The 13,256-nt window shown below is 43.8% G+C and overlaps 1 protein-coding gene and 1 long non-coding RNA gene across 3 annotated transcripts; both read right to left on the bottom strand.

Moving 5' to 3' along the window:
• Nucleotides 1–5,880: 5,880 nt before the first annotated feature.
• On the bottom strand, nt 5,881–7,530 carry LOC121793959 (probable inactive poly [ADP-ribose] polymerase SRO2). Its single transcript, XM_042191980.1, has 5 exons — nt 6,987–7,530; nt 6,643–6,881; nt 6,456–6,580; nt 6,283–6,393; nt 5,881–6,181 (listed from the first exon to the last, which is right to left on the bottom strand). Exons 1-4 carry the CDS (start codon nt 7,433–7,435, stop codon nt 6,289–6,291), a joined length of 918 nt encoding a protein of 305 aa, XP_042047914.1. The 5' UTR covers nt 7,436–7,530; the 3' UTR covers nt 5,881–6,181; nt 6,283–6,288.
• Nucleotides 7,531–7,917: 387 nt separating this feature from the next.
• LOC121794284 lies at nt 7,918–9,393 on the bottom strand. Of its 2 annotated transcripts, XR_006049277.1 has the most exons (3): nt 8,901–9,393; nt 8,384–8,821; nt 7,918–8,303 (listed from the first exon to the last, which is right to left on the bottom strand). It is a non-coding gene; the product is annotated as an uncharacterized LOC121794284 (long non-coding RNA). The 2 variants fall into 2 exon arrangements; XR_006049276.1 differs by having other exon boundaries at nt 8,384–9,393.
• Nucleotides 9,394–13,256: the final 3,863 nt, after the last annotated feature.

The raw sequence follows: 13,256 nt of genomic DNA, 5'->3' as shown, positions 1-13,256 counted from the left end.
CTTCGGAACATATCTGTGAGCCATTTTTATGGCCCACGGACTTCGCCGAGGTGAATTGTCTTCTTGATTCTTTGGCTTGGCTTCTGTCCTGTATTTTTGGTGCCCTCTGTTGACTTTTTTCCTTATCCATTTTCAGAGGAACGATATGCTCTCCAAGCTCGTCGCAGTCGAACTCTCCAAAGCGTCCAACGACTATGCTGAGATGCAGAGGAAATTGGCGGCTGCTTGTCACCGGGCCGAGCAGGCTGAGGCAAACTTTGAGAAAGCCAGAGCTGCTAGGATTTCGGCCCAGGATGAAGCTCAGTTTGCCAAAAACCAGCTCGTCATCCAGCGAGAGCAGACGAAACGGAGTGATGCTGCCGCCGTGGTTGCCCAAGGAGAGGGTCTCCGTGTTTACACGGAGAAACTCTTTTTGAGCAGCCAGTTCTCGGCCTTTGTCGGCAGTCTGGTAAGGCTAATTGCCGATAAGGGCGAGCAGGGGGCCGACGTCGTGCTGCCTCTGTACAGCCGAGAGATAGCAGCTCGGCTTCAGAATCTGCCGCTCCTTGAGGAGCTCGCTTCATCCTCGGTCCTGCTTTCTGCAGACCGAGTCCGGAGTTGTCGAGCTGATCGGGACGAGAACCTGGAGGCTATCTTTGCCTCTGTGGGACCCGTTTCACCCGCTTCGACTTACAACGGAGAGGGTGAGGCCGAGCCGCTGGAGCTGGAGGCCGAAGTCGAGCGGGCCGGGCATCCGGAGAAGGAGGCCGATCAGGAGGCGGAGGCGAGGCCGGCAGGAGGCGAGGCCGAGGCTGAGGTAGCCCAGGAGAAAGAAGCTGTACCAGACCGAGGAGCCGGAGACGAAGCTGGCGGAGTATGATTTCGTCTCCCTTCTCTTAGTCTAGTTTCTTCCTTGTAAAATGGCCTTGAAGCCCTAGTGTAAAAAATTTTCCTTGTGAATGAAAAATTCTCTACACTTGTCTTCGTATAGCTTTTCGTACTCGCCTTTATTCCTGTTGTATTTTACTATCTGCTCGGTACAGCTGCCGAACTAATATAGCTGCTTTGTACCCAAGGAGATGGAGATACTTCACTGGAAACGGCTGTACTCTTCGGCTTTGGACGAAGCTGAGAGAAGAGCTATAGCCGATCAGACGAAGAATGACGAGCTTCTGGCTCGTTTAGTGAAGCTGGATGCCGATAATAAGGACTTAGAGTCCGATAAGAATGATCTGGAGGCCGAGCTGAACACGACCATTGCTGAGAGGACTGCGTACGAGGATTACATCCGTGTGCGCGGGGGAATGACCATATCAGATGTTCAGAGTCGAGTTGACGAACTGTGGGAGGAATATAATGTACTCCGGAGGAACAATGCGCTGGAGAGCTCGGCTTGCCAACAAGTCGTGACATCATTGCGGCGCTGGGCCTCTCGGTACGACATAGTTCTTGCCCGGCGTCCCTCAATTGAGAGATTCCTCCGGCATTTCCCGCCAACAGATGCTAGTACTCCAGCTCAAACCTCTGATTCATTTGCTCAAAACCCTACTCCAAGTCAGCAACGAACTCAGGGACAACCGGAGACGTCAAGTCAAGGACGGGCTGAAGTTCGCAGAAGAGCTGTGGTTATGAGTGAGCAAGATCGGCAAATGCTTCGTGAAGAGACTCTTCGCCGCCGAGGTGCTAGGGCTTCCCGGGCTCAGAGAAGAGGTGGCAGGTCGATTAGAGCATCTCGTCGACCTGCTTATTCTGCGGCTGCCTGGAACGCCCGAACTCAGCTTCACGAGGATTTTGTGAATAGATGGCTCAACTTTAGCAACCCTGGACAGTAGAATAGTCCTTTGTAATAGCGTAACGCCATCTTGTAGGGTAGCGGAGTTGTGTGCCGAACAAGATTTGAAAATGAAATTTTGTTTTTGTTTTCGCTTCTAACACTGTATTTACAGCTTAGCGAAAAAAATTTCATCGTACTTGTCCTCGGTCTTATGAAGTAGACTTCTTTGACCGGACTTGTCTTTGGTCTGATGAAATAAACATCTTTGACCGGACTCGTCTTTGGTCTGATGAAATAAACATCTTTGACCGGACTCGTCTTTGGTCTGATGAAATAAACATCTTTGACCGGACTCGTCTTTGGTCTGATGAAATAAACATCTTTGACCGGACTCGTCTTTGGTCTGATGAAATAAACATCTTTGACCGGACTCGTCTTTGGTCTGATGAAATAAACATCTTTGACCGGACTCGTCTTGGGTCTGATGAAATAAACATCTTTGACCGGACTCGTCTTTGGTCTGATGAAATAAACATCTTTGACCGGACTCGTCTTTGGTCTGATGAAATAAACATCTTTGACCGGACTCGTCTTTGGTCTGATGAAATAAACATCTTTGACCGGACTCGTCTTGGGTCTGATGAAATAAACATCTTTGACCGGACTCGTCTTTGGTCTGATGAAATAAACATCTTTGACCGGACTCGTCTTTGGTCTGATGAAATAAACATCTTTGACCGGACTCGTCTTTGGTCTGATGACATAGACATCTTTGACCGGACTCGTCTTTGGTCTGATGAAATAAACATCTTTGACCGGACTCGTCTTTGGTCTGATGAAATAAACATCTTTGACCGGACTCGTCTTTGGTCTGATGACATAGACATCTTTGACCGGACTCGTCTTTGGTCTGATGAAATAAACATCTTTGACCGGACTCGTCTTTGGTCTGATGACATAGACATCTTTGACCGGACTTGGTTTGTGTTCTAATTTGGCGATTTTTGTCGCCGGGATCGAACTTTCCCTTGTCCTAATTCGGCGAGTTTTATCGCGTGGATCGGACTTTCCCTGTTAACCGAAGTGGTCTTATGCAGTAAACCTCTTTGACTAGACATGGTCGTCCCCGGTCTTATGAGGTAAACTTCTTTGATCGAACTTGGTCGTCCTAATTCGGCGAGTTTTATCGCATGGATTGGACTTTCCCTTGTCCTAATTCAGGCAAGTTTTATCGCGAGAATCGGACTTTTGTTGCAGTTCGTTTCAGACGAAGTGCTTGATTTTTAAGCAGAATTGTGGTCTTGTATCCTCTTTAGAAGCTTTGACACACAATCTTCGGCTTGTTGCAGCTCGTTTCGGACGAACTGCTTGTTTAAGCTGAATTGTGGTCTTGTATCCTCTTTAGAAGCTTTGACGCACAATCGTTGGCTTGTTGCAGCTCGTTTCGGACGAACTGCTTGTTTAAGCTGAATTGTGGTCTTGTATCCTCTTTAGAAGCTTTGACACACAATCTTCGGCTTGTTGCAGCTCGTTTCGGACGAACTGCTTGTTTAAGCTGAATTGTGGTCTTGTATCCTCTTTAGAAGCTTTGACACACAATCTTCGGCTTGTTGCAGCTCGTTTCGGACGAACTGCTTGTTTAAGCTGAATTGTGGTCTTGTATCCTCTTTAGAAGCTTTGACGCACAATCGTTGGCTTGTATATGTTCTAAGAAGGGGATCAGCCTTCGAAGAACAAGATACCTCAGTAACATTTGTAAGAGACGACACGCACATAGACAGACAAAACGCATATAGACAAATAAAAAGCACATAGAGACGAACAAAAACCAAGCAAACCAAATAAAGCACATTGACCGAACAGGACTCAAGACCGACTGACCGGACTGTCTCTTACAAATGGAACTTTTTGAGGTTGGAAACGTACCATGTTCGGGGTACTTGTGCTCCTGACACTTGAGTCAATTTGTAAGACCCTTTGCCGAAGACTTCTGACACCCGATATGGACCTTCCCCTGTGGGTTCGAGTTCGCCCAGCTTTTCTGCTCGGCTTACTTCGTTGTTTCTCAAGACGAGATCTCCCACTTGAAATTGCAGCTTCTTCACCCTTTGGTTGTAATACCGGGCTACTTGCTCCTTGTACTTGGCTGCTTTTATGCAGGCCAATTCTCTTCTTTCTTCGGCAAGATCTAGTTCGGCTCTCAGTCCGTCACCATTCATTTCTGAGGAGAAATTGAGTTCGGGGACTGGGTATGCCAATCTAAACCGGAATCACGGCTTCAGTGCCGTACACCATCGAGTTCGGCTCCGGTGTGACTTCGGTTATTCCGCCTGCGGCTGCTGTGATTGCTATGCTTGATGGTGCCGAACTGATTGCTCGGCACTTTTAAGCGCAATCTGCGAACACACTTGCTCTTTTTTCGATCACCTCGGATGACCGCTATCTCTCCTTTGGTGGGGAAGGTGTTCGGCGAGGAAGCCTCTGATCGCTATGATCGGGCTTCTTTTTGTCTTCTCTAGATGAGCTGTCTAAAGACCGTTTTCGACGGTCTGCCTCATCGGCACGAGAAAACTTGTCCGCAATGTCCCACATCTCTTGAGCTGTTTGCGGACTGCATTCCACGAGCTTTCTGTAGAGAGCTCCGGGCAGGATTCCATTTTGGAATGCCGAAATGACAAGTAGATCATTGAGATTATCTACTTGTAGGCATTCCTTATGGAATCTCGTCAGGAAGTCGCTGATCTTTTCGTCGCGACCTTGACGTATAGAAAGCAGCTGAGCCGAAGTAATCCGGGCTTCCGCTTTCTGAAAGAACCTCCTGTGGAAAGCATCCATTAGATCTCGGTAGGATCTAATGCTGCCTTGGGGGAGGCTATCGAACCACCTTCTTGCGTTCCCGATAAGCAGTTCGGGAAACAGCTTGCACATGTGGACCTCGTTGAGACCCTGGTTCGCCATGTTATATTGATAGCGTCCCAAGAAATCATGAGGATCCACGAGTCCGTCATAGGTTATCGACGGAGTTCGGTAGTTCTGTGGTAGGGAAGTTCGGGTAATATCGTCCGAGAACGGAGTCCTCAATGCTCCGTACATGGCGAACCCGACATTTCTTCGGTATGGAGGAGATGGAGTTCTCCTGTGATTCCGGTACCGAGGATTCTTTCTTCTGGAAGACCTGACACTACTGCGGTAGTGACTGTCTCGTATGGAGGGAGAGGGAGAATCCGCCGTTTTCGCCTCCGGCTGCTTTTGGCTTCTCTGCAGGAAGGTTAAGAATTCCTCCTGCTTTTCAGCCAAAAACAGCTTGACAGCCTCGTTCAAATCGGGCTGCTGGGAAGACTCGGTGTGACGGCTTTTGGAGCGGCTTGTTCCTCCGCCATGAGAACTGGTGGTGGATTTATCCCTAGGCTGTTTTCCGGACCTATGGGGTGGATTGGCTTCCTCCTGGTTCTCACGGGCAGGAATACGGGTCTTCTGCGATCTGGTATGCATTTTTTGGGTTGAAAAAATGGTCAAAAATTCGCTTTATCACAAATTTGGTTCTCTGTTTCCCACAGACGGCGCCAGTGATGAATCCGCGAATTGTTGATGTTAGTAAATGCAGGAAAATACAGATCACGACACAGAGAATTTTACGTGGTTCGATTTACTGAGGTAAATCTACGTCCACGGGGAGAAATGGGGGCAGGTTTGTATTGCTTGATCTGCGAATTACAGCTTACAACACAGACTTGCTATATGATTATTTCTCTAGAGAGATTCTAACCCTTGTCTATCAGATCTAAGTTCTATTTATACATTGAACTAAGATCGTGGCTTACATCATCACTCTAGGTCGTGGAGGTCGTGGCCTAAGATCGTGGCCTGAGTTGACGCCACGTGGTAGTGGGTATGTTGGAAGTCGTGGAAATCCTGCATGGGTCCACTAACTCCTTGTTCGGTCGAAAACTGAGACCGAACTGCTTTGGTTGCCGATCTGAGAGTAGAGCTTGATGCCGACCTAAGAGCAGAGCTTGATTGGTTGGCTTTTGCCGAGCTGTAGGCTGAGGCCGAACTCTTACTGAGACCGAACTGCTTTGGTTGCCGATCTGAGAGCTTGGTGCCGACTTGAGAGCAGAGCTTGATTGGTTGGCTTTTACCGAGCTGTAGGCTGAGGCCGAACTCTTTGGTAATGCCGAACTCATACTCTTCCTTGGGTTTTGGGCTGATGGGCCGTCACTGCTGTTGGGCTTGTTTAGTCCGTACCCCATCAGTCTACAATCTAGATATACAAATATAGAAACAAGAACAAGAGTGATGAGGCCCAAAAATTTGTAGAATCTTGGATATACCCATTTTCTTGCGAAAAGTGATTTACAAAATGCCCAAAACTGCACCGCCCCCTTCTCTATCCAAACTTTGAACACTAATTACACGTCTAACAAATCTCTGCAACCATAAAATAAAAATCATTTTATAGAAACCCTAAGATTAGCCCAAATCTCAAGATTTTAAAACACAAATCTAAAATAATGAAAGCGTAGAGAAACCTGTTTTTAAGTCGGACGACTTCCGCACATTCTTATCGCTAAGAGTAACAACTTGTCCCCAACCAAACTCCTCCATCTTCTGATCAGATGAGGCCTACCAATCTTGTTCTCCTGTAAATAAATTCAAAATTTTAAAAACCACACTATTCATATCAAAAACACAGAATGCATACCTGAAAATCGTTGTAACATTTCAGAATCAAAGTCATCTGTGAAGGATTGAGGAACCGGGAAAGCACGTTCATGAGCACTGAAAACTCCACGCGTGGTGGGTTTGGGAATTTACTTGTTCCAGAAACTGCAGAAAGCAGTTAATAAAAAATATAATGCAGGCAAGAAACAAATAGTAGTAATAATAACCTGATAAAGAAGGGGCAGTGAAGCTGATGATGAAGAGTGGGAAAATGTGGGAATTCATGTAAGCACTCCAAATTGTGTATTGTAAAGGTGAGAATGGATTGTCGACTCCGGAGTCGAAATCGGCGGAGCTTGGCTGGAATTGCCGCGATCCAGCCGCGATCTTCTCTGTGCTACCCAATATCACGCGGCAGAGCAGCAGGTGCTTCACTCCAAATTCATCTTCCTTCGCCCTCATTGCGCTGCCAAACATCACCATTTTTTTAATCAATAAATCATCTCCTCCCACATTCTAATTGAAATTGAAGTTGAAATCGTTAAGGGGAAATAAGATAATGTTTAGTCACCAATCAATCGGAAAATTCGCGGGGGATAAATAAACCCCAATGCCGTTGGAAACGCGGTCTTCAAAATCGGCACACCTCCCAAATCCATGAGTGACAATCCCCAAGATCTCATCCCGCGCACCGCCGTACCAAGCATACCTAATATTGGCATCGCCGCCGCGCTTCACCGCCACCGCGCGAGAGTAGAGGCGGAAAGCTTCAAGCCTGGCATGCCTGGCGATGCTGAAGGAAGAATTCATGTGTAGAGCAACCACATTAACTCCCTCGCCGAGAACCCCCAGTCCAGCCCTAAACATCTTCTCAACCACGCCGTACTTGGCTTGATCCACTTCCACCCTCGCAAAATCTCCGAATTGGGGGACAACCGATGCGGAAGACGATTCGCAGTCGGAATCCATGGCGGCGTCGTAATCTTCCACCGTCATAGAAATCTGCGGTTCCCGCTCCATCTCACACAATGACAAATCAGATTTGAATTATGCAACTATTTGTGTGCATAAAAAGAGTGGGAAACTTAGGGGACAAGGCAGAATGGAAAGGGCGTTATAAGATTGTTGAAGATTCATAAATAAGGCGGTTTAGGAAGCAGCTGATATACGTACGTAATCCACACACTTATCCTCTGTTTTCCGATTTTTTTTTTAATTTTGGATAAAACTTGGTCCCTAATTTTGGATTGATAACTTGGATTTCGGTGGATAACAAGAAAGGACAATTATTGATGTCGCTAATAACTTGGATTATTTTTATTTTATATACATTCTTCGTTGGAACAATGAAGATAAAATAGATCGCATAAATTTTCCAAGTGCCAAGCTCATTCGTTGTTAAATATATGAGCTTTTAATCATATTTTTACAATTTTAAATTTTGTATTGTAAACACATAAATCTTGAAAATATATCTCAATCAAATGTACTCAATAATCAAATATTGGCCAACCATTTCTATTTGTCTCACTAATGACCAAAATAAAGAGAAATGTACACATGTTGGTTCGCCGATAATAAAATACTATATCAGGTCCAAAACATTCGTCTACACTCTACTTATAACAAATGAACTACCCCGCCCCGCCCCCTTCTCCTTCCAAACTAATGCAGTGAAGAATTACACATCAAACAAATCTCTGCAACAATCAAATAAAAATAAATCTAAACAAGAATTAGAAACACAAAATCCAAAATGAAGAAAGTGTAGAAAATCCTTTATTTAACTCGGACGAAATATGAACATTCTTCGCAATGAAAGTAACACCGGGTACCCATCCAAAGTCCTCAATCTTGTCAGCAGATGAGGCTCACTAATCTTTCTCTCCTGTGATATGAAAAATTGAAATATGAAAAAACCACAATGTTTATACTCCTATTATTAACCAAGGATTCAAGAATGCATACTCGAAAATCGGTGTAACATTTCTTAATCGAGATGATCGGTGAAGGATTGAGGAACCGCGAAAGCACGTTCATGAGCACATAAAACTTTAAGCGCCGTGAATAGCGGAATATATGTGTTGCAGAAACTGCAGAAAGTGGTTATACTAATACGATAATGCAGGCAAGAAATGATCCAATTACAGAGAAAGTAATAGTAATGATAATAATTGCCTGTTAAAGAAGGGGCAGTGAAGCTGAAGATGAAGTCTGGGAGAACGTGTGAATTCATATAAGTACCCCAAATTGTGTATTGTAAAGGTGGGATGAGATTGTCGACTCCGGAGTCGAAATGTGTGGAGCTTGGCTGGAATTGCCGCGATCTTCTCCGTGTTCCCCAATATCACGCGGCAGAGCAGCAGGTGCTTCACTCCATATTCATCTTCCTACGCCCTCATTGCGCTGCCAAACATCACCAATTTTGAAATTGAAATTGTTAATGTGAAATAAAAGGGGAGATAAGATAATGTGAGTGAGTCACCAATCAACCGGAAAATTCGCCGGAGATAAATAAACCCCAATGCCGTTGGAAACGCTGTCTTCAAAATCGGCACACCTCCCAAATCCATGAGTGATAATCCCCAAGATCTCATCCCGCGCACCGCCGTACCAAGCATACACAATATTAGCATCGCCGCGACAGCATTAGAGTAGAGGCGGAAAGCTTCGAGCCTGGCATGCCCCGCGAAGGTGGAGTAAGAAGGCTTGTGTAGGGCAACCACATTAACATCCTGGGCGAGAGCCCGACCCATTCCATCCCTAAACATCCTCTCAACCTCGCCGTACTTGGCCTCATCCACTTCCACCCTCACCATCCCGTTCCTCGCGAAATCTCCGAATTGGGGGACGGCCGATGCGGACGACGATTGGCAGTCGGAATCGGTGGCGGCGTCGTAGTCGTCCACCGTCATTGAAATCTGCGGTTCCTGCTCCAGCTCACACAAATCAGATTTGAATGGAAAGGGGCCGTTATAAGTTAGTTTGAAGGTTTATTAATAAGGCGGTATAGAAAGCAAGCTGATATATATACAAATTCCACACACATCCTTTCTTTTCCGATTTTTTTTTTTATTTCAGGAATTTTCTACATCTAATTTTGGATGTATGAGCCGGATCCATAACAAGAAATGAGGTTTATTTTGATATTATTTGATTTATATGGTGATAAATTTATGGTATTTTTATCCATAACATTTGATATTCTGAAAAATTAAAGTTACTAGATTTTAACTTTGTCTTGCTAGTTACAAATAATATGAAAGCGAAAAATTAATCTGATAGACATCACCTGAGCAATATAATTTGCATGAAAGAACCTCACCCTACAACGAACACAATTTCTACTTTGGTGTGGATTTCAGTGTTCTATGTCGTAGCGTGGTACATATGAAACATTCGAAATAAAGCATCGTTTTAAGCACTACAATCCAATTAGGAGATGAAAAAAAAGTACTACTAGCTATTTTGGCGTATTGGAGCATGGAGTGAATTGAATGCAAAGAGGGCATGCACTTTAAGATCCGGTGGCGTCGGGGTGCTCCTTCTCGTGCCAGTTTCGGGAGCCCACCCGTACCCCTCGGCATCTGGGCTCGTCCACCGGGTAAGGCCGGTAGCCACCCGGAATATGCGAACCTTGGGTTGAGGAGGGGGCGAGAAATCCATATCCGGATTAGGGAATGACGATGAGTCGAACCATTTGGGGTTCCATCCACGGGAGTCGGTGGGGTGATCGTCGGAGCCGGACAGTTTTTGCGAGAGTAAAAGAGTGGGAATTTAGATGAGAATTGATGAGAGAATTTAGAGAGAATTGATGAGAGATGTATTTTGTGTAGTGTAGTGTAAAAACTTTTATGTGGAAATTGAGGTATTTATAGATGAAAATGTGGATTTTGGGATAAAAAAAATTAAAAGTAGAGAAAAAACGGATATATTTTATTGGAAAGTATGAAAATATTTTTTTTATTTAAAATCGATTTTTAAAATATATTTTGATTTTTTTTAGAAAAAAAGAAAGAAAATGCCAACGGATAAGCTGTTGGCCAATCACGCTCGGCCACGTCACCCTGCTCAGTTGCACAGCGGTGCTCAATGCATCGAGCAGGTGATTGCCGCTCCAGCGGCACAGTGGCCCGCCATGCCATCGAGCACCGATGTCTTTGTTCTTGCAGCGCAATTATCTTGTTTGTGTTTTGGTTAGCTTAGTTTTTATTTTTTGTTTAATGTCTTCGTTCTTGATGTATGACGAAGGCTGTGGTGTGTTAAAAACTTAAAATTCGCTATATTTTGTACAGGTGTTGAGGGGCTTTCTAAGGCCACCCGCAACGCGTCCCGCGGGTGGCTCGTATCTCGTCCCGCCGAGACGAGACGGCGGCGAGACGCATTGCAGCGGCCAATCTCGTCCCGGTCGCGCCGAGACCCTCGTCCCACCGAGACGGATCGCGGGCTGTCTCGCCACGCGCTCGCGCGACGTGGCGCGCTCCGGCGCCATGCGTGACGCCCACTCGCCGGCCCGCGAGTGGGCTTCGTCACGCTGACACAATAAATCATTTTTTTTAAATTCAAATTTAACAAAAATAAAAATAAAAATAAAAACGGTAATATTACCGTTTTTCGATCGTTTTATTTTTTTTATTTTTTTACTCTATAAATACTCCTATTTCATCCTCATTTCACACACAAATACACATCTATTCTTCTCAAATCATCTTCATTTCCTCTCCAATTTTCATATAACCTCTCCAATTGTCATCACAAAATGTCCGGCGACGGCAACTATGGCGGTGGCGGCTCCAGCGGGTTTGACATCAACACGTTTGGAGACTGGGGGCATGTACAATGTCTTGGGTGGTTCCAGCTCCGGTTCGTCGACGCCGGGCACCCAGGGCTCGTCGACGCCGGCGGGGTACCAAACACCCCATTTTAATTATGTGTTTTTTTTTGTTTTTTTGAATTTGAAGTTGTATTTTTATTTTATGTTGTAATTTTATTTTATTGAATGAATTGTGTTTTTATTAATTGAATTTGTTGGAAATAAAAATAAAAAATGAAATTGAATAAATAGTAAGTTAAGAGACGGATAAGAGATGCAGGGTTGCAGGTTCTGTCTCTTAGTTAAGAGATGGAGTGAAAAGTGCAGTGGGCCCATGAATAGTTAATGGATGAGACGGATAAGAGACAGCGTTGCATATAGCCTAATCTGCGTAGAAAAAATAGACATTTGGTTTGGTAATTTGGTTTGTATGAAGATAATTTTTTTACTATTCGTACTTTTCTGGGTTAAAAAACCGTGATCGTTAGTAAATTAGATATACCGCTTTAAAATCGTGATAGTAGGCTGTAGTGGGATCTTTCTAGTACTGCAATCCCGATGAATATTTTTATGTTATACTACTACATAGTAGTACTACTTTCATTGAAGTATAATATTAAGGAGCGACGCATATTTCAGTTTTAATACTACAACCGCTTTTCAGTAGTACATTCTTAATCTCAGTTGTTTAAATACGTGAGCTTTTAATCATATTTTTACAATTTTAAATATTGTTTTGATATATACTATAAATTTAGTAAATAAATCTCAAATTAAAATTTGAATTTAATTAATAATCAAATTGCAATGATATATTAATTCTAAATTTCTAATATTAAAATTTTCTGCTTACGCCAAGCGGCGTTACGTACCAACTACCAACTATGGGTCTACGAGTCCATTATTTTGATGTAAGTATTTTGCAAATCAACTAATGATTTTATTTTTACATTGCGGTTGGAAGCAAAATAAAACTAGAGAAAGAAAGCGGCAGTCACGGCGGCGGCGGCGCTCACAAAACTCCTTCCCTTTTTTTTGGTTGGCTGTATAAGAATTGACGTGGAACACACTGGAAAAGATAATATACCCCATAAAGTTTAATTCATTGAACAAATAGGAGTATTACACTAAAGAAGTTTATCAAAGTTTGTGCATATTTAGGTTAGGTTCTTAATCGTCAAGCCAAAACATTTTGCTTTTGCATTATGTATGAAAACATGGATTAGACCAACTGTGTTTTTTTTTTATCTTGGTGGCCATTTGCAATACTCCATTTTATATCCTTGCATATTCTAGCTTGTGGATTTTATGATTAGATAAAAAGAAACAAAATAGGATCCCAAAAATAATTTTTACTAATTCAATTTTGATTGTGTTGATATGGGCCGCAAGAGACATGGCCCTCATCATAGACCAAAAAATTACGCTGTTTTACAAAAGAAAGGGGGCAAAATAAACATTTTATTAGTGATCCTAATTCCTGTAAAACTTTGATGATTTAAAAAAAGAAAAAGAAAAGAAACACTACAAAGTAGTACTTGTTAGAAGTGTTGAGATTGAACGTCCGAGTTCGTCCTCGGCTCCGCACTCTGCAGTCCGTCCGAGTTCGTCCTCGGCTCCGCACTCTGCAGTTCGTCCGAGTTCGGTTATGAGCCGAGAAGGGAGTTCGGTTATGAGCCGAGAAGGGAGTTCGGCTGGAAAGAAAGATGCACGCCGGAGTTCGGTTATGAGCCGAGAAGGGAGTTCGGCATCATGTCCAGCTGTTGCTTATAAAGCATGGGACCACTCCCGTACGTTCAAGGACGTGTTGCTACAAGGAATGAGGAGCACGGCAGTTTGTTAGGATTAGATTCTTAAGTGTGTTTAGTTGTGTAATCAGAATTGTTTGAGAGATCTAGATTGTTCCATACTCTAGTATATATAGCTGCTTGTATTCAATATCAACAAATCAATGAAACAGTAGCCTTCAGATTCTCATTCTATTCTCGGATATCTTTATTCTTGCTTTCACAATTATGGCTTTGTGTC

Source organism: Salvia splendens, chromosome 3 (assembly GCF_004379255.2).
Source record: "Salvia splendens isolate huo1 chromosome 3, SspV2, whole genome shotgun sequence".
Lineage (NCBI taxonomy): Eukaryota > Viridiplantae > Streptophyta > Magnoliopsida > Lamiales > Lamiaceae > Salvia > Salvia splendens.
Note: the sequence above shows the minus strand (reverse complement) of the source record. Positions and strands in the feature narration are given on the sequence as shown.